This window comes from Phaenicophaeus curvirostris, chromosome 2, assembly GCF_032191515.1.
Source record: "Phaenicophaeus curvirostris isolate KB17595 chromosome 2, BPBGC_Pcur_1.0, whole genome shotgun sequence".
In the NCBI taxonomy this organism is placed as follows: domain Eukaryota; kingdom Metazoa; phylum Chordata; class Aves; order Cuculiformes; family Cuculidae; genus Phaenicophaeus; species Phaenicophaeus curvirostris.
In genome coordinates, this window is record NC_091393.1 from 11,602,875 (window position 1) to 11,621,946 (window position 19,072).

Sequence of the window (19,072 nt, forward strand, 5' to 3'; positions counted from 1 at the left end):
CTTCCCCAGTCTTCCAGGACTGTTGGAAGATGATGGAAAGGGGTTTGGCCAGCACATCCGCCAGCTGCTTCAGTACCCTAGGGTGAATCCCGTCCGGCCCCATAGACTTGTGGCTGCAAATCAAACTATACCATCCTGATTCTGTGAATAGCATTCATTAGTCTGAGGCTTCTTCAGAGGCAGCAAAAGACAGTAGGTATTTCTATTACAGACCTATGGACAATTAGAAAAGCCTGAACAGTAAAAAACAGATAAAGCAGTTAATATCTTATTTTTCCATGAAAATATTAAAAGTCTTGCAAGGGAGATCAAACTTTTGCAGTGTGACACATTCCTAAAAGCCTTTGGCTATTCTGTCAAGGTTTTGGTTGACTCAGACTCCATTGGGTCTTATTCATGACTCACTATTATTTTCCATTTTTTCTGTGTCCTTTGTTATAGTTTTCTATTCTTTACAGCAGTAATTTGTATGAAAGACCTGAGGGACAGTCTAGCTTCTTAAAAATTATTTTTCTCCTGTAGAATCACAGAATCAATAGGTTGGAAAAGACTCACTGGATCATCAAGTCCAACCATTCCTATCAAGCACTAAACCATGCCCCTCAGCACCTCATCTACCCATCTTCTGGACACCTCCAGGGAAGTTGACTCAACCACCTCCCTGGGCAGCCTATTCCAGTGCCCAGTGACTCTTTCTGTGAAAATTTTTTTCCTCGATGTCAAGCCTGAACCTCCTCTGGTGGAGCTTGAGGCCATTTCCCCTTGTCCTGTCCCCTGTCACTTGGGGGAAGAGGCCAGCACCCTGCTCTCCACAAACTCCTTTCAGGTAGCTGTAGAGAGCAATAAGGTCTCCCCTCAGCCTCCTCTACGGCAGGCTAAGCAACCTCTGTTCCGTCAGTCACTCCTCGTAAGACCTGTTCTCCAGCCCCCTCACCAGCTTTGTTGCTCTTCTCTGGACTCGCTCCAGAACCTCAACATCCTTCTTGTGGTGAGGGGCCCAGAACTGAACACAGGATTCGAGATGCGGTCTATTCATGTCATCTTGGGCTTTGTTCTGCTTTAAGCCTCTTTATCTTTCCTCTGTGCTTTTTACTCCTCCAAAGGATGCCTGTCCCAGCTATTCACTTGAATTCACTATTGTATAACAAAACATTGTTTATGACTGACTTCAGCTGTATTTGGAACTTCCTATCTCCTCAGATGGTCATTACTGTTCTTAGGCCTGCTGGCAGCATACTTGGAGCAAGGCCACCTCTAAGGTATGGTTATGATTGAAGCAGTAAGAAGCTATCACTAGGAAAAGAATGCATAAATATATCTCACATGCAGGGTTAGTTACAATAGTGAATGACTGATGACCAACCAAACAATTACTCAGTGAAATAAAGAAAGCACATTGCACAATTCACATGAACCGTGTCAGATGGCATGGGTAAAAATGCTTGGGATTCACCTACACAGTACTTCTATACAGCCTTCCCAGACTGAACTGCTACTGAAGAATACATATAACTTCTTCCAGCTTCAAATGTTTTGTTGGTGTTGTGACATTGAAAATCCTGGCAAATAAACTAAGACTCATTTTCGAGCTTTAGAGAGCAAGCATCTTTTATCAGGCCTGGGTAACGCAAGGGAGTGATCTCTGTCAATTGTGTGCAACAAGACAAAAGTTGTTTACAGAATATATTTCCCACTTACATGCATATGTATAGATTTTCCCAGAAATCTTATGCATATTGTACTACTTTCCAAGGTCTAATTTTAATGTTATTATGAACTTCACAACAGTCAAGACTCTTGCTTATTTGGAGTTGGCTCCAGCTCTCTGCCTGACCTCGCATTTCAGATAAAGACTCCAAGCAGAGGTGATTACAGAAGAAGAGACATCTGCTCAGCACAGATCATTCTTCACACAAGACGTTTTCATCTTCAAAGAATGAACAGTATCTGGGAAAACCCTGTTTTAAAGAAAACATGCTGTCAGAGGGACATTCTGTCTAATTTTCAAAAAACACAGTTACTGAGATGAAACTGAATTCTGCTTTAGCTTAAATAAAAATATTCCACTTTTTGTGATAGTAACTACATCTTGTATCACTTGTAAAGTCTTTTAATGCTTGCACCACACAGGGGATAAAACTGTGGTTTTAAAGGAACACATAAAAACTCTGGCCACTGGCATTAATATTAATACATCATTAATATAGTCCCACATGTTGGAAAAAATGATGTGTGATTTTTTAACTCTGATTTTACACTAGGTACTGCTTGTCTTGGGTCCTAGCTTCCCACTCTAAAATGCTACAACCTAACCCTGTTGCAGATTAACCTGTAATCTGTACCACCTATTACATCACCTAGGACATGAATTAAAAAGTAGAATTGAATTGAGCCCTCATGGAGTTTACGAGAAACACACACTAAGTGAGCTGTAGGTAATTACTTTACAAGTGTGGTTTTTCAAATCCTTTCATGCGTATCGAGTTTGCCTACGAGGCTGCCCTGAGGCGGTGTCAAAAGCCTCACAAAAATCAAGCTGTGTCATATAATCTAGGGCCACTGGTTCTGTCAGAGAGAGAAATGACATTGGCTATGGATAACGTACCTCGACACAGCCTCTTCCCCACTTTCTCTCATGTCAGTATTTTCTAGACACCTGCAGGCTGATTATTTAAACATTTGCTTTCAAGCCCTTCCGGAGAGGTTCTGCCATGCTGCCTTGTGCAGACCGACAGGAAAAGGTGCTGAAACACCTCAGCGTTCTTCCCTTCACACACTTTCCCCATCACCTGCACTCTGATTTAACCCTTGCACAGTGTAGCCCAGCCCCAGTCCTGTTGGGCAGTTTCAATACATGGTGGGGGGCAACGTGGTTGAGAGCAGCCCTTCTGTGGAGAAGGACTTGGGGGTGCTCATTGAGGAGAAGCTCAATGGGAGCCAGCAATATACACTCGCAGCACAGAAAGCCAGTCGTATCCTGGGTTGCATCCAAACAGCATGGCCAGCAGGTTGAGGGAGGGGATTCTGCCCCTCTGCTCCGCTCTTGTGAGACCCCCACCTGGAGTATTGTGTCCAGTTCTGGAATCCCCAACGTAAGAAGGATATGGAACAGTTGGAACAGCTCCAGAGGAGGGCTACAAAGATGATTAGAGGGCTGGAGGACCTCTGCTCTGAGGACAGACTGAGAGAGTTGGGGTTGGAGCATGTCCAGAGAAGGGCAATGAAGCTGGTGAAGGATCTGGAGAACAAGTCTTACAAGGAGTGGCTGAGGGAACTGGACTTCTTTAGCTTGGAGGATAGGAGGCTGAGGGGAGACCTTATCACTGTCTACAACTCCCTGAAAGGAGGTTGTAGTGAGGAGGGTGCTGGCCTCTTCTCCCAAGTGACAAGTTATAGGATGAGAAGGAATGGCCTCAAGCTGAGCCAGGGGAGGTTCAGATTGGACATTAGGAAAAATTTCTTCACTGAAAGGGTTATCAGGCACTGGAACAGGCTGCCCAGGGAGGTGTTGAGTCACCATACCTGGAGGTATTTAAAAAGAAGGGGAGATGAGGTGCTCAGGGATATGGTTTAGTAGTAGACAGGTACAGTTGGACTCAAAGATCTTGGAGATCTTTTCCAACGTAGTGATTCCATGATTCTATGATTCTGTGTTTAGTCTGGAGAAAAGAAGGTTCTGAAGAGACCTTATAGTGGCCTTCCAGTACTTGAAGGGGCTACAAGAAGGCTGGGGAGGGACTTTTTACAAGGGCATGGAGTGACAGGACGAGGGGAAATGGCTTTAAATTGGAAGGGGGAAGAGTTAGGTTAGACATTAAGAAGAAATTCTTCACGATGATGGTGATGAGGTACTGACACAGGTTGCCCAGGGAAATGTACAGGGCCAGGCTGGTCAGGGCCTTTAAAAGCCTTGTCTAGTGGGAAGTGTCTGTTTGTGGCAGGGTCGTTGGAACTGGATGGGTTTGGGGTTCCCTTTGAACCTAAAAAATTTTGTCCTTTTTCCGTGGGGAGGTGCTGCTGGGGTGACCATGGAAAGCCCATGTGATGCATCCCTAACTGCAGGGACATGCAGAGGGTGCTAGAAGTGCCTGATGACCCTTTCTGTGAAAAATTTCTTTCTGATATCCAGTCTGAACCTCCTCTGGAGGAACTTGAGGCCATTCCCCCTTGTCCTGTCCCCTGTCACTTGGGACAAGAGGCCAGCTCCCTCCTCTCCACAACCTCCTTTCAGGTACTTGTAGAGAGCAATAAGGTCTCCCCTCAGCCTCCTCTTCTCCAGGCTAAACAACCCCAGCTCTCTCAGCCGCTCCTCATAAGGCCTGTTCTCCAGCCCCCTCACCAGCTTCGTTGCTCTTCTCTGGACTCTCTCCAGAGCCTCAACATCCTTCTTGTGGTGAGGGGCCCAGAACTGAACACAGGATTCATCCCCCATCCCGTACTGAAACCGCGGATGCACATCCTCCACGTACATCTCCTCATTCTCCCTTCCCGGGTGCTGAAGGCCAGGTTGGACGAGGCTTTGAGCAACCTGATCCAGTGCACGGTGTCCCTGCCCACGGCGGGAGGGACAGGATCCTTAAACTCCCTTCCAACCCAAACCATTCTGCGATCCTGCGGTTCTACGACCTCACTCAGGGCGCGCAGCCCCGCCCCTCCGGGCCTTAGCCACGACCCCATTGACAACGCCCCTTAGCCACGCCCCCTCCTGCCACCTAGCCCGCCCCTTGTAGCCCCGCCCCTCGCCCCGCCCCTCCATCCGGGCTTCCCGCGGGAGGGGGCGGAGCCGGGGCTCCCTCCCCAGCCAATGGGCGCTCCAGGCGCGGCGCGGCGGCGGCCAATGGGCTGCTCGCTTCTTCAAGGGGTGCGGCGACCGCTGCCGTGTCCTCATACCGCGCCCGCCGGTTCTGGCTGTTGGCGTCGCCTGACACGGTGACACGGTAGCCGCTGCAGCCTGGCCTTGCCCTGTTTTCACTGAGGATGAGCCCCCGCGCCCCGCAGCGCGCGTCCCGTCTTGCCCGCCCGAGTCCATTCATCTAGCGACTGGTGAGGGGCGGCCGCGGGGGGAGGGGCTGGACCGAGGGGACCGGGCGGTGGGGACACGGAATCATAGAATCACCAGGTTGGCAAAGACTTCATGGGTCATCGAGCCCAACCATTCCTACCTGCCACTAAACCGTGTCACCGAGCACCTTGTCTACCCGTCTATTAAACCCCCCCAGGGATGGCGACTCAACCACCTCCCTGGGCAGCCTCTGCCAGTGCCCTGTGACCCTTTTTGTGACATTTTTTTTTCCTAATACCCGGTCTGAACCTCTCCTGGCGGAGCTTGAGGCCATTCCCTCTTGTCCTGTCCCCCGTCATTTGGGAGAAGAGGCCAGCACCCTCCTCTCCACAACCTCCTTTCAGGTAGTTGCAGAGAGCAATAAGGTCTCCCCTCAGCCTCCTCTTCCCAAGGCTAAACACCCGCAGGCAGGAGGGCCGGGGGAGGGTAAAGGGCAGTCGGCCACGTAGGATGGGAGGGGACCGGCTTCCAGGCGGAAGAGAAGCCGATGGGACGCCTGGCTTGATCAGTTTTGGCTACGTGGACTTGAGGGAATCGGAGCGGTCACACCCCCGTCACCCTCTACCCCGCCGGCTCCTCGCCTGTGCTGGCTCTTTGAAACGTTTCTCCCTTCCCCTTGACGCTGCTGCCAGGTTTCTTTAGCTGGAGGTTCCCGGGAAGCCCGGCGTGTTTCTGGTTTTCTCGGTGATATTTGTCTGTTGCTTTTGGTAGCAGCTCGCAGCGTTGCTGGCTTTGAGCCAGCATAGTTAACTTAAAAGAGCATTTCTGTGTGGTCTCTTTAGGGGCCAACCACCTAATCTCTGAAATCCAAGCCTTTTTTTTTTTGCTGATGTGGTCAGTGTAGTTGTCTGTCTTCATGGAAACTGACCACAAATTTGTGGTTTACAAGAAATAATAATCCCCCAATGACTATGCTGGCCCAGTAAATGAAGCAGCTTGGATCTGCTATAGCCCAGGGGACGTGATGGGCATGGTAGAACACAGAGGTTTTTAAAGCAAGTTGGTATTCCTCCATAGCTTTACTTCTAGGTAAGTCACATTTATTTAAAACTTGAACAGGTTGCTTGTGGTCTAGCTCATTTTGAAGGCTTCATTAGCATTCAATTTATCATTTTAAAAAAGTGCTTCCTGACATAGAATCTTAATTTCTTATGAAATTTGAACATGTGACTACTTATCCCACTGTCAGTGGTACGATGGACTAGAGTTTTGATTTTTCTTATTTATGTAACAGCTGCATTATTGAAGGCCCTGGATTGTCTGTAGAAGACAGTGTAGCAAGAAAATAGAACCAATTTACTCAGCTTGTACTCATGGTTTGTTTTGTAAACCTTCTGAATCCTAGTTTCTCTTTCCAAAGTTCTTTTTCTACTTACCTACTTCTCTCAAAACTTGGTATCTGAACTAGAGGCAGCATTCTGCCTGATGTTTTGTGTGTTGAGAGGAGCAGAACCCATGCCCTCTGTGTCTTGTGTTGCAATACTCTGATGATACAGTTGAAAAGAAGCTACTCCTTTAAAAGGCTATGTGGGAATTTCTGACTTCTAAGCCACTCTGAGATGCTCCATAGCTTAGATTTACATTTTTTGCCATGTATATTCGATCATTCGCTCCCCTCAATATATTATGCATTCAAATAATACTGTTCAAGGGGGTGAAAAGCCTAGATTTTTGCAGAGGCTTCAGTAGATGTACAGGGAGTTCATGAACATGTTAAACTACTTGTGGATATGTAATTTTCTGAGGGAAATGTGTAGTCTAGCTCTTCTTTAAAGCCTTGGACAATGTGCTGCTTATAGCCGAAGCGTGTATTTGCTATTATTTATCTAGGAATTCATCTGTGTTCCCTTGAGGATATGTTAATTGTATTATTACCTAGCTTCAATTTGCTTGTCACTTTTGTCAGATTCTAAACTACTACTTTAATATGTATTAGTAAAGTTACCTTTAGGTAATAACTACAGTCAACAGAAAATCCTGGAAAATCAATAATGTGATGGCAAATTCCCATGGCTCGCATTCTGTAAGCTTTAGATTTTTTTTTTTTTTATCAGCTTACTAATCAAGTAGTCTGCATGGTGAAATTTGTTTTGGGTACAAATATTTTCAGGATTTCCATGCTATTATGGTTACAAGTCTTTTGTAATGTTGAGAAACAAGTGCGAATGGACCAACTTGAAGAATATTACTAAATGTCAGCATGCTTGTTTAGAAAACAATCCCCCACTGAAACTTCCCTTCCACCTCAGCCTAGAAGTCTCTAAGAACTCCCAGTAACACCCTTACAAGGATGGACTTAACCTTCCTGAAGTGTATGATATTTCCAGTCGTATCTTTCTCCTTTTAGGAACTTATTATCAAAAGGAAGAGCAAATGAATTTTGCACCTTCAGAAAAGCCGTATCATTCATGCTGTCTTGTTTTTAATGGAGGGGTGTTAGGATTGACAAGGAAAACTCTAGGCTTCTTTCGCATGGAAAATAGAAACCATTATTTAGTTCTGTTTTAAGAGAGCCAAATAGTAGGTGGTTTTTCGTCAAGTGCATCCTAGATCAAACTGGTATGTTGAAAAAAACAAAATCAGTACCCCTTAAAAAATGAATAAGAAAACCCCAACAGAAGAACAGTGAGTGGAATGAGGTTATGCTAATTTAGAGATCAAATAAGGTCTTAAGAAAAATGTTCTTAGTGAAGCAGCCTAAAGCTGGGTTTCTAGGCCATTTCACTGATTTGACAATTGCCTTACTCTAATGCGGTGTACATGGAAAATGCAAAACCAGCAATCTGTCTTCAAGTGGCACTGCTAAATGTCAGTGTTCTATGTCACAAAAATTTGTGATCAATATGCTTTGCCTTCACTGGGTTTGTCTTCTGAAAGACAGTGACTTAGGAACAGATATGTAGTAGGGATCCTAAAGCTGCCTTGTGTATCGTCCTCTCTTTCTTATTACCAGAATACAATTGCTGATAGGTAAACAGAACCCTTGGATTTGAAGACCACTGACCCACCAGAGGTCCCTTGTAAGCAGCTTTGATAGGCAGAGAGGTTTCTGGAACTTCTCAGTGGGAAGTTTCTCCCAACTCTGTTGATTTTTTTCCAATGATTGAACAGAAGCTCAGATTTCACATCTGCCCTTTGCTGTTTGCATAAAATCTGCCGTCATCATCATCCTTAGTCATTAAGGTATTTGTTAGCTTAGTTTTACAGATGCATAAACTCTTAGTTTCATACTTGAAAGGTGTGACAGCTTTGATTTTAGACTTTTTAGAGGGGGAAAAAAAAGTGCCAAATCTTTGCCTGTTTGTAGTGACTTCTTGAAAAAAGGAGATTTTTGAGTCGACTGCGGGAGGTAGAGATCTTCTTTTTCAGTTCTGACTCCATAAGATCAGATGACACATCTGACATGCTCCTTCACGGAGAGTGTCTGATAGCTGTTGTATGGTCATGCTTTCCCCTGTCTAAGGAGAAGAGCTGAGTGAGAGGGCTGTACCTGCTCACTTGCAGGAGGCAAGATACCACAAACACTTCCTTACCACTTTGGAATTGTGTCCAAATTGGTTGTAATCTTTTACACTTTTCTGGGCTGTGAACACATGTAAGAAGTAGCTCATGTCTCTAAGTGAAAATTTAGAAAACTACTTGCTACTGAAATAAAAATGTCTTTGGGATACTTATTGACTCGATGATCCAGTGGGTCTCTTCCAACCTGGTTCTTCTATGATTCTATAAAAATGTTTAAAAGATTATAATCTTTTTGTACCTTTCAATAATTACAGCATTAGGAAGACACTGGTATTATAGCATGAATGTGATTAATGCTGAGAAGTCTACAGAAATATCTGGAAATAAAAGCAGAGGCACATAATCAAAAGAGCACTGTATTATAAGTGTTTAAATTCAAAGTTTAAAAAATGCTGCTGCTGTTCAGATTTTCTGCTAATTGAGTGCTGATCATTCAGCTGGGACTTCATGTACTAGGAGGAAGAGTTTGGACAGCAGTCATAGGGTTTTCACACAGATTTGAATATCAATTCACAATCTTAAAGTTTTAAGGTTTCACTTAAGTATCTACTTAGTATTTAAAAATTATCACATCTATTAACCCTTTTCAGATGTTGTAATAATGTGGTAGTGTGTCTTATTGGTGTGCCAGTCTTTATTGTGGAGGGGTGAAAACTTGATCTGTCTTGAAATTCAGGGTGTGTGTATATATATATATATATCAAAGCACTAATATAGTATCTAGTGTTGTAATGTTTGTAGTAAAGGAGGGATGGGTTAGAATGACTTATAAAGAAATAACTCAGTAGAGTCAGATTTCGCATAGCTGCAGTAAATGTCACCCACAATGAAGTTAGTATGAGGTAGGCAGGGTTGTGTTTCTGTTTGGTAGCAGGCTTATTGTTCTTCTAATGTGTGGTTTATTGTCTACAATATTGTGGTACTTGATGAGGCTAGGGCTCAAGTGCTTTAGAGAAGTTTTTCTTTGGCCTCTGTTTCTTTCTTGTAATGGTGCAAGTTTCTTTGGAGCCAGGATTTACTTTCTTCTGAATCATTTTCTTATGCAGTGTGGTGTCTTAACTAGGTTTGTACTGCACAAGGAAAGGTATGACATTGGGTATGGCAGGACTGCACCCTTGGGTGGTGGTGCCATTTCATACCAATTTGCGTAACAGATTAGTTAACTTTTTTAGACTCCCTTGAGTAATTTCTGTTTGTTCTTTTTATTTTTACTTTTCTTTCCTTGTAGCACTGATAGCAATGCTTAGCAATGAATTATATTTAAGATGTGCTTTACAAGACACATATAAAATTCATACTTCTTGACAGCATAATTTTATTGCCTAGTGGCATAGTCATGAGATGTGACAAGTTGGTTTCATGATAGTAGCACTCCTGATGTTTGTCCTGTATTTTGGTTTTAAAATTACTACTATTTAGAAGAGTGTTTTCTGCACTGGTGATCTCAGCCTGCTGAAAGCAGTCACTTGTCACACACTAATTCCTTGGAGCAGCAAGTCAGACTATGTTCTTGAAATGAGTTTTTCTCCAAACTTGCAACAGTGGTTAATTTTCTTTCTAGTCTGAGGCTTTGGTGAAGGTGAAAGGAGAAGAGTCTACACACATATACGTTAAACTGGTTGTGTTAATGCAGAAGTTTGCATGTCAGTTGTAAGACGCCCTGCAGAGTGAATTCAATTTCGGTGTGACAAATGTAAGCTATGGTTGTGGTCAGTTTTGGTCTCTGAAATATTTTTAAGTGTTACTGCTGGACAGAGATTCGGGACTAAATTGTAATGAATAGAAACTACTCTTATTGTTTTTCTTATGTCTGCTGTTTGAAATTGTTTTGAAGGTACATACTGAACAACTTTGACCTGTAGATTTCCATTCCAAGTATTTAATCCCTTCTGAATTAGGTGGAAAAATAATGTTGAGGTCTTTGTTATGAGATGTATAAATGAATACTCTTGTATTATATGTCTTTTTTTCCTTTAAAGTTAATATTCCATTACTAGTGTTTGCTCTAAACTGATTGCTTTCAACTCAGTAGCAATTTTGATGGTAAATCTTGAAATAGAAGGAGAACTAGGAATTCTGTTTCTTTTCCAAACAATCTTTTCCTGACATGTCTTTGCAGATAGAGATATTAACAGAATATGGTTAGACACTCGATGCTTGAAAAGCAGTGGAAGTTAAGATAAACACGCAGGGGGGCGGCAAGAAGTGGGTGTGCATGGACTGTGCATATGGTTGCACATATAGTGACTGCTGAGCTAGAAAGACAGCAGTGTTTGTTTGTTTTTCTGAGGATTTGCTAACATATTTAGTTTTATTTATTCATTTTCGTGGTAGAATTGTCCAGCTTCTTTTAGTATAGTCTGTCATTGGTAGAACAATTTGAAACTACAATTTGCATAGTAAGCAAAAATCATAGAATCATAGAATCACCAGGTTGGAAGAGACCCACTGGATCATCGAGTCCAACCATTCCTATCAAACACTAAACCATGCCCCTCAGCACCTCGTCCACCCGTCCCTTAAACACCTCCAGGGAAGGTGAATCAACCACCTCCTTGGGTAGCCCGTTCCAGTGCCCAATGACCCTTTCTGTGAAGAATTTTTTCCTAATGTCCAGCCTAAATCTCCCCTGGCGGAGCTTGAGGCCATTCCCTCTTGTCCTGTCCCCCGTCATTTGGGAGAAAAGGCCAGCACCCTCCTCTCTACAACCTCCTTTCAGGTAGTTGTAGAGAGCAATGAGGTCACCCCTCAGCCTCCTCTTCTCCAGGCTAAACAACCCCAGCTCTCTCAGCCGTTCCTCATAAGGCCTGTTCTCCAGCCTCTTCACCAGCTTTGTTGCTCTTCTCTGGACTCACTCCAGAGCCTCAACATCCTTCTTGTGGTGAGGGGCCCAGAACTGAACACAGGATTCGAGCAGCGGTCTCACCAGTGCCGAGTACAGAGGGAGGATAACCTCCCTGGACCTGCTGGTCACACCGTTTCTGATCCAATCCAAGATGCCATTGGCCTTCTTGGCCACCTGGGCACACTGCTGGCTCATGTTCAGTCGGCTGTCAACCAACACACCCAGGTCCCTCTCCTCCAGGCAGCTTTCTAGACAGACTTCTCCTAGTCTGTAGCACTGCACAGGGTTGTTGTGCCCCAAGTGCAGGACCCGGCATTTGGCCTTGTTAAGCCTCATGCCATTGGACTCAGCCCAGCGGTCCAGCCTGTTCAGATCCCTTTGCAGAGCCTCCCGACCCTCCAGCAGATCGACACTTCCACCCAGCTTAGTGTCGTCCGCAAACTTGCTAAGGGTGCACTCAATGCCTTCATCCAGGTCATTGATGAAGACATTGAACAGGGCTGGACCCAGCACTGAGCCCTGGGGAACCCCACTTGTCACTGGCCTCCAGCTGGATTTCACACCATTTCCCACCACTCTCTGGGCCCGGCCATCCAACCAGTTTTCCACCCAGGAGAGTGTGCGCCTGTCCAGGCCAGAGGCTGACAGTTTCTCAAGCAGAATGCTGTGAGAAACTGTGTCAAAGGCTTTACTGAAGTCCAGGAAGACCACATCCTCAGCCTTTCCCTCATGCAGCAGCCGAGTCACTTTGTCATAGAAAGCGATCCAATTAGTTTGGCAAGACCTGCCTTTTGTGAACCCATGTTGACATCAAGGAGTTTAACATATGATTTAATACTACTCCACTCAGTATGCACCTTATGCTTGAGAAGATTGAAGTACAATTTTTTTTGTAACAGAATAGCAATTCACATTAAATTGTGCACTGTATGAATGATTTGCATAGTTCACTGTTTTGTGTTTTTAGATGGGTTTATGTGTATTTTTTGTGCAGCTATCTGTAGTTCTTATACTGTATTTAATAGGCTAGATGAGTGCTTCTGTCAGGCCTTTACTTCTGAGAAAGTGGATGCCGGAGAAGGATGGATATGCTATAGCTGAGTATCTGCAAATAATCAGAAATGCTTTATGTCCCAGGCTCTGAATATATTTTTGTGAACAAGAATTTGCATCTTTGCCTCTTTTTTCTTCTTCTTCCCTTACCCCTTCCAGCCTAATCTTCATTTCTTCCTTCCTGTTTCAGTCCGTAATTCACAGCTCTTGTACAAGTTTCTTTTCCTTAGCCTCGTTGCCGTCCTTCCTCTTCCATTTGTCAGTGGTTCTCGGAGTGGTGGAGTGGAGGCTTCCTGTTGATTCTACAGGAGAGACTTTTTAGGGAGATGAGTATGGCATTCAGGCCAGGGAAGAGTGCAGTGGCTAAGGGTATCTGTGGCCGTCCCTCCTTCCTTCTAGGCGTGACTGATAAAGCTTCTGTTAGCCAAGGTCTACTCAACAGCTGTGAGGGTTGTTTTTTTTTTTTTTGGTGCATCGATGTTTTTTGTGCTTTGTTTTTGGTCCCCTCCTCACCCCAGCACTCTTTTAGTTCAGTCCTTGCTTTCTGATCACAAAGTAATGATGTAATTAGACAGTAAACTCTGCTGGTCATAAGGACCCTAAGGCTGGGAAAGCAAACGTTTTTTTTTTTTCCTCTCTTCAGGTAACTTTCTTTTTTGATCCAGTTCACCATATAGCCTCAAAGGTTTATGTCAAAGAAAGGGAAGAGATGCCTTTGGAGGCTGGGGTGGGAAATGGAGTCCTGCCTCTTTTAAGCAGATGAAATGTAAGCTCAGATGGCATGGTCAAGTCAGTTAATCCTTGATGGCATGGGCAGATGAGTTAATCCTCGCCACATTATAGGAGGGCTAGTTTGGTATGTATTTCAATTGATGCAGTTCATGGGAAAAGCATTTTTCTTGACCAGTGTTTTCTGGTTTGTTCTCTTTCAGGTCTCCCTTGCAATTATGGAGTTTTAGAAGAATAAAGTAGTGTGGAGGGGGAATCCCCCTCTCCACACTTGAGGTAGTTCACTTTTGGAATTCTCTATGGACGTTAATGTTTGTTATATAAGATGGTGAAATAAGACTTCTAAAAATATATATTTATAAATATTTATTTGGATCAAGTGCCAGACATAACAGTACAGCGATTTCTAATGGCAGCTCAATAAAACTGGATTTACATCCTTGGAATTACAAGTTTTTTAAGGCACTGTGCTGTCTACTGAATTTAAGTGCCTTAATACACTTAAGGGTTGTTCCCCTTAAGGAGAGGAGCAGCTTCAGAAGTGAAGATGAGTTCTCTCGTGCCAGACTGCACTTCAAAGTGTCGATCTCTACAGCATGCTTTGGATGTTATTTCTGTGGTAACCAGAGGAAGTGAAGGCCAGATCAAGGCCTTTCTCTCTTCTTACTGCTACAATGCTGCAACTATACAGGATGCCTTTGGCAGAAACGTCGTACATCTTGCTTCATCGTGTGGCAAAAAGGGTGTGCTGGACTGGTTGGCTGAGACCAAAGGAGTAGATCTCTTGGCAAAAGACAAGGAGTCTGGATGGACGGCTTTGCACAGAGGTGTATTTTATGGATACATTGATTGTGTTTTGTCATTACTGAAGGTGAGTGACTTAACTGTAGTTTTCATTGGTGTCTGCAGTTTTTAGAGTTGTATTTATTATGTAAAACCAGGTTTTTAAACTTGTTTGAAAGCCCTTTTAATGGTTGTCTTAATACTGCATTTAGGTCACAGTGCATTGATTTACTAGGAAGTTGTCTCTGTGTTCATAAAAGATGCCTGCCTTTATCCATGCAGAAAGTGGAACTGAGTAAGGATTCCGGATTAGTTATGGGCTGCCCTGAAGACTAGTTTGTGTGGGTGGTATCAGGGTCGGAATCTTAAAAGTTGAGAGTGATCAGACTAAAGATACTCTAAAAGTAGACTCTGCAATATATATGCCAAGTAGTGGTTGTAGAGAACATAAAATAGTAAAAGCTTAAATGGTATTGTAATTAAAAATTCATCTTACATTTGAGAGATAAGAACTTCAAGATATGGAGCATTTTATTAAGTGAATCCCCATTTAATTGCTATTTTAGTCAGGGTTTTTGCTCAGTCTCATCAGTCCTTTCTTGTAACTGCTGTTTCTTCCCTACCACTTAAGCAAGTAGTGCATATTTTTCCATTGCTTTTCTATTCCTCCTGTACCAAGTACAGCAAAGGGAAGAACTGCATGTGGTTGAGATAGTCAGGGTCCCTTTAACCACGTGAGAAAATGAAATATTTGTGGTTCAAGGTTACTTAAAACCGAACCTTTTAAGGCAAAGGGTTTTCCATTTTGAGTTCAGCCTTTTTAAATTGTAGTGACTACTCATTTTTAGGCATTAAACTCTACTTTCAACTGCTTAAGCAAAATGGTTGTCGATCTAGTAGTTTTTAATTCTTGACCGTCTGCTAACTGTTAAATATGGATTTAATGTACTGTTACTTACATAGTGAGGAGGTATTCATTGAACTTTGCAAAAGTAAATGTTTGTGTAAGAGCTATACGTGATTCTTCTCTAGAAAACTGGGAGCTTTGTATGTGGTGCATGAAAAAGTATTCAGTCCTCTAGTGTGTGTATATACTTGTATATTTGATATTTGATTTCAGGAGGTCTATACATATTTTTTCTATGTGTTTTACTTACCTGTCAGTTACAAAACTGAGTGCAGTTTTTTGATACCTGGCTCCGCTGATGTTCCTCTTAAGAAACAACAAAACCAATTAGTTGAGAGTGCTGTGCCTCCCAGTTCCTTGACTGAAGTCTCTCTGCTGTTCTGCATTACAGAAGGGTATTCTGGCAACAACAGGAAAAGATTATACCGTAGAGTTATGAAATAGCTGAGCTACAGCTTGCTCATGCAAGGTCAGCTAGAGCAGGTTACCTAGATCTGTGTCCAGTTGGATTTTGAAACGTCTCCAGGGTCAGAGTCTGAAGCATCTCTGTTCAGTGTTTTAATACTAGTCCAGTAAAAATGGTTTTTAGGTTTAAACAAAATTTCTTATATATCAGTTTGTGCCTTTTGCCACTTGTCCTGCTACTGGATATCACTGGGATCCGCATCTGCCACCTCCAATCAGGATTTATTATACACACTAAGAAGACGTCTTGTCCCTCACCCCCATAAGCCTTTTCCAGGCTAAGCATCCCATCTCTTTCAGCCTCTCCTTCTATGTCAGATGCCTCAGTCGTCATTTCATGGCCTTTTGCTGTGCTTGCTCCTGTATGTCCATGTCTCTCTTGTACCGGGAAGTCCAGACCTGAACCCAGCACTCCAACTGTGGCTTGCCAGCGCTGAGTAATGCCTGCTGGCAGTGCTTCCTCATGCAGCCCTGGATGCTTTCACCATTCTTGGCTGTGCAAGGGCAAATTGCTGGCTTGTAGTCAGCTGGTTGTCCACCAGGAGCTCCAGGTCCTTTTCTGCCAAGCTGCTTTCTAGCCAGTTGGCCTCCAGCCATACTGATACACTGAGCTGTTGCTCCCTAGGGCTAGGATTTGCATTTCCCTTTGAACTTCATGAGGTTCCTCTTGGCCAGTTTCTTCAGCCTTTCAGGGTCACTCTGCATGGCAGTACAACCCCCTGGCCTACAGCCACTCCTCCTGGTCTTGTTTCCTGATCAGCCTTGCTGAGGCTGCATTCTGTCCTGTTATCCAGCTCATTAGTGAAGATATTAAACAGTACTGCCCTAGAATCAACTCCTGGGGTACCCAGCTACTGTGGATGACCGACTTCTGTTGTGGTGTGCTGGAGGCAGTTGTGGCTTATTTTCCCATGGTATCTAACTCCAGGTTTTGCCACTCAGTGCTTGGGGTTTGTTTTTATAAATTAAGACCACACGGATATCAATGCAGTATCTGTTGTACTTGTGAAAGACCTATGCAGCTGCCGAAAAGAATAATATCCAGCTACCTGGATAGGTTGGTCTTTCTGTCATATAGTGAATAGCACTGTTGCTAGTAGGGTTACCTTTATAATTTGGAGAATGTATGTTGATCTGATTAGTGTTTTAGCATATGAATTTACAGGTTAGATCTGTAGTGCAAATGTGGATATACCTGTCCTTCTGTTATACTTGAATGGATTGTGCTCCCCCAATTTTTATTTCATGTGTTTACCTCTTAAGTGTAAAATTCTGTAAGGTTTTCTTTTATGTGACCCATGACCTGTGGTACGTAGGTACAGCTGTATAATCCATTAGACTGTGCTTGGGGACCTCTGCAATTCTCCCCTTCAGCAATCTGATTGCTGCTACAACTGCACTGGTTTTAAGGAAGTCAGGTGTCACCAGTCTTTTGTGTTGAGAAAATGGTGTTTATGGAGAATATCTACATCTCAATGTCATAAAGCAATAACTTGTTCGTGTTTTGTGCTTCTGGAGCTATCTTGCTGCTGTCTTGTCTGCCTGTTCGTGTCCTCTTGTCCCTTCCTCAGCAACTGTGAACTGTGTTCCCTGCTTGTTTTCAGAGCCGTAGTACACTTTTGATCTCACTTCTACAGTTTGTCAAAACCGATTCTGTAAACACATCGATGTAAGAGTCTGTTCTTCAAAGGTGGTAAATGTGTTTTTGGTAAATACTTGTCATTACTAGATGGCAGTGCTCTGTATTGAAGTGTGTTCCCTGATTACCTCTCACTGCCCATCAGTATGCATAACATCGCAGTTAATAGATCAACATGGTGTATATGTAGTTGAACAGAACTGCACTGGGTGTTTTTTGCTTTGGGTTTTTTTTTTTTTTCAGATCTGCTTACAATTTACTTGAAAGAGTTTGAAGATTTTATTTTATCATAGTAAACTTCAATTAAAGATTTAGCTTCTTAAATGTTTACCTGGCATACTTAATACAGTGAAGTTAAAATTAAACTTTGATCTTCACTTCCCCTACTCTCCTTCTCTTTCAGCATGGTGTTAGCCTGTATGTTCAGGATAAAGAAGGCTTGTCAGCCCTGGATCTTGTGATGAAAGACAGGCCAATCCACGTGGTCTTCAAGAAAACTGGTAGGAAATCAAGTAGCTTAAACTGTATTTTACAAGGGATATGTTTCAAGAATGTATTAATGTATGTACCAGCGTAGATGGTGTTTTCTGTTTCTAATTAGGACTGTGTAGGTTATGAGATATCTGAAGATGTGGAGTCACTAATGTCATAAGACAGCAGGTGCAGAATCTTGGAAGTAGGTGGGGATACATGTGTGTAGCAACCATGAAAAAGGCAACACCAACCACTGACTCCACAGCAAGTGATGTTATGGGTAACCTGAAGAGATTGTGGAGACTCCAGTCTTGGAGATAATAAAAACCTGAGGGAGCATGGTCCTTGACTGCCTGCTCTAGCTGACCCTGCTTCAGCAGAGGTGTTAGACTAGGTGATCTGCAGAGATGCCTTTCAACCTCAACTATTCCGTGACTTTTTTCTGTTTTAGCTCAGCTTACTTTATCAGAGAGATTTCAGTGTCTTTGAATTTGACAGAGTAATTTACATAACTTCTGTGTCTTTTGTGGAAAGAAGGGGAATATATTCTTGAATCTTCAAAATATTTTTGGGCAAGTTAGCTTGCTACGAACTCTAAATAGGATTCCTCTAAATGAGAAATGAGTATGTAAGAATAATTTAGAGTACACAAGTTTTTTTTTTGACAGGGGAGTAGTTTTCCTGTGGCTTCTAGTTATTTTTATGCCATTTTACACTTCTCTACTCCCCTTCTTTCCCCTTTTCTCTGTATCCTCAACTTCAGTCTTGTTGCACAGTGGAATTTGTTCTTTTCAGCTTGTTTCCAGTCAATTCAAGTGTTTCTGATTATGCAAGTCTTGAGATGTGGGAAAATGTATGAAATTTCTTTAATCTTTTTAATAGTAGCTCATCATGATCAAATACATATGGATTTCAGTTTTGTACTCATCAGAAAGTGGTGTTCAGATTGTAACTGAGAGGTTATTTAAAAAATATAGAATGTTAGTTTTGGGCCACATCTGATTTGAAAGTGTTTATGGTTTTCATACATGACAGCATAACAATATTTTGGGAAAGGGTTTTTACTAAATTGAAATTGAAACAAAACACATATAATCTATGGTGGTAGTAATAGCTATCTTCTGAAAACATAAATAAATTTGCTGATGAAGAATGCTCTCCTTTTCTGCTACTGGAAAATATATACATAGGTAATGCTGATCATCTGCTGTACATTGATTTAAAGTATTTTGTCATAGCAACCTCCTTTTCATAAGAATAAAACTTTTAGAAGTCTAGTTTCAGGTAAAAAGCAGTTTTACTCTTAAGGTTTTGATTATAAGCAGCAGGAGTTGATTTTTCAAAGTTGTCACTCACGAGATTGGTAAATTTAAAAGTTGCAGAGGGAATTTTTTTTTTCATTGCAGATCCCACAGAAGTCTACACGTGGGGAAGCAATATAAATTTTACTTTGGGACATGGTGGTCAACAGGGTAAACATCATCCGGAATTGGTGGACCTTTTTCCTCGGAATGGTGTTTATATCAAACAGGTATTCTGAAAGTTTTACATAGGCATGTTTCTTGGTGAACTTGGGTGTGTGTGTAGGAACAA

The 19,072-nt window shown here is 42.8% G+C and overlaps 1 protein-coding gene across 3 annotated transcripts in view; it reads left to right on the top strand.

The window, feature by feature from the left end:
- Positions 1-4,898: 4,898 nt before the first annotated feature.
- The window catches only part of IBTK (inhibitor of Bruton tyrosine kinase), a 673,576-nt gene continuing 659,402 nt past the window's right edge, over positions 4,899-19,072 (top strand). For all 3 annotated transcript variants that reach the window (XR_011336924.1, XM_069851310.1, XM_069851311.1), the window contains exons 1-4: positions 4,899-5,043; positions 13,415-14,082; positions 17,409-17,505; positions 18,886-19,010. Coding sequence is in view for 2 of the 3 variants with exons in the window: in XM_069851310.1 (XP_069707411.1) it covers positions 13,759-14,082; positions 17,409-17,505; positions 18,886-19,010 (546 nt within the window). In the remaining variant the exon portion in view is untranslated. The remainder of the gene's footprint in view (positions 5,044-13,414; positions 14,083-17,408; positions 17,506-18,885; positions 19,011-19,072) is intronic.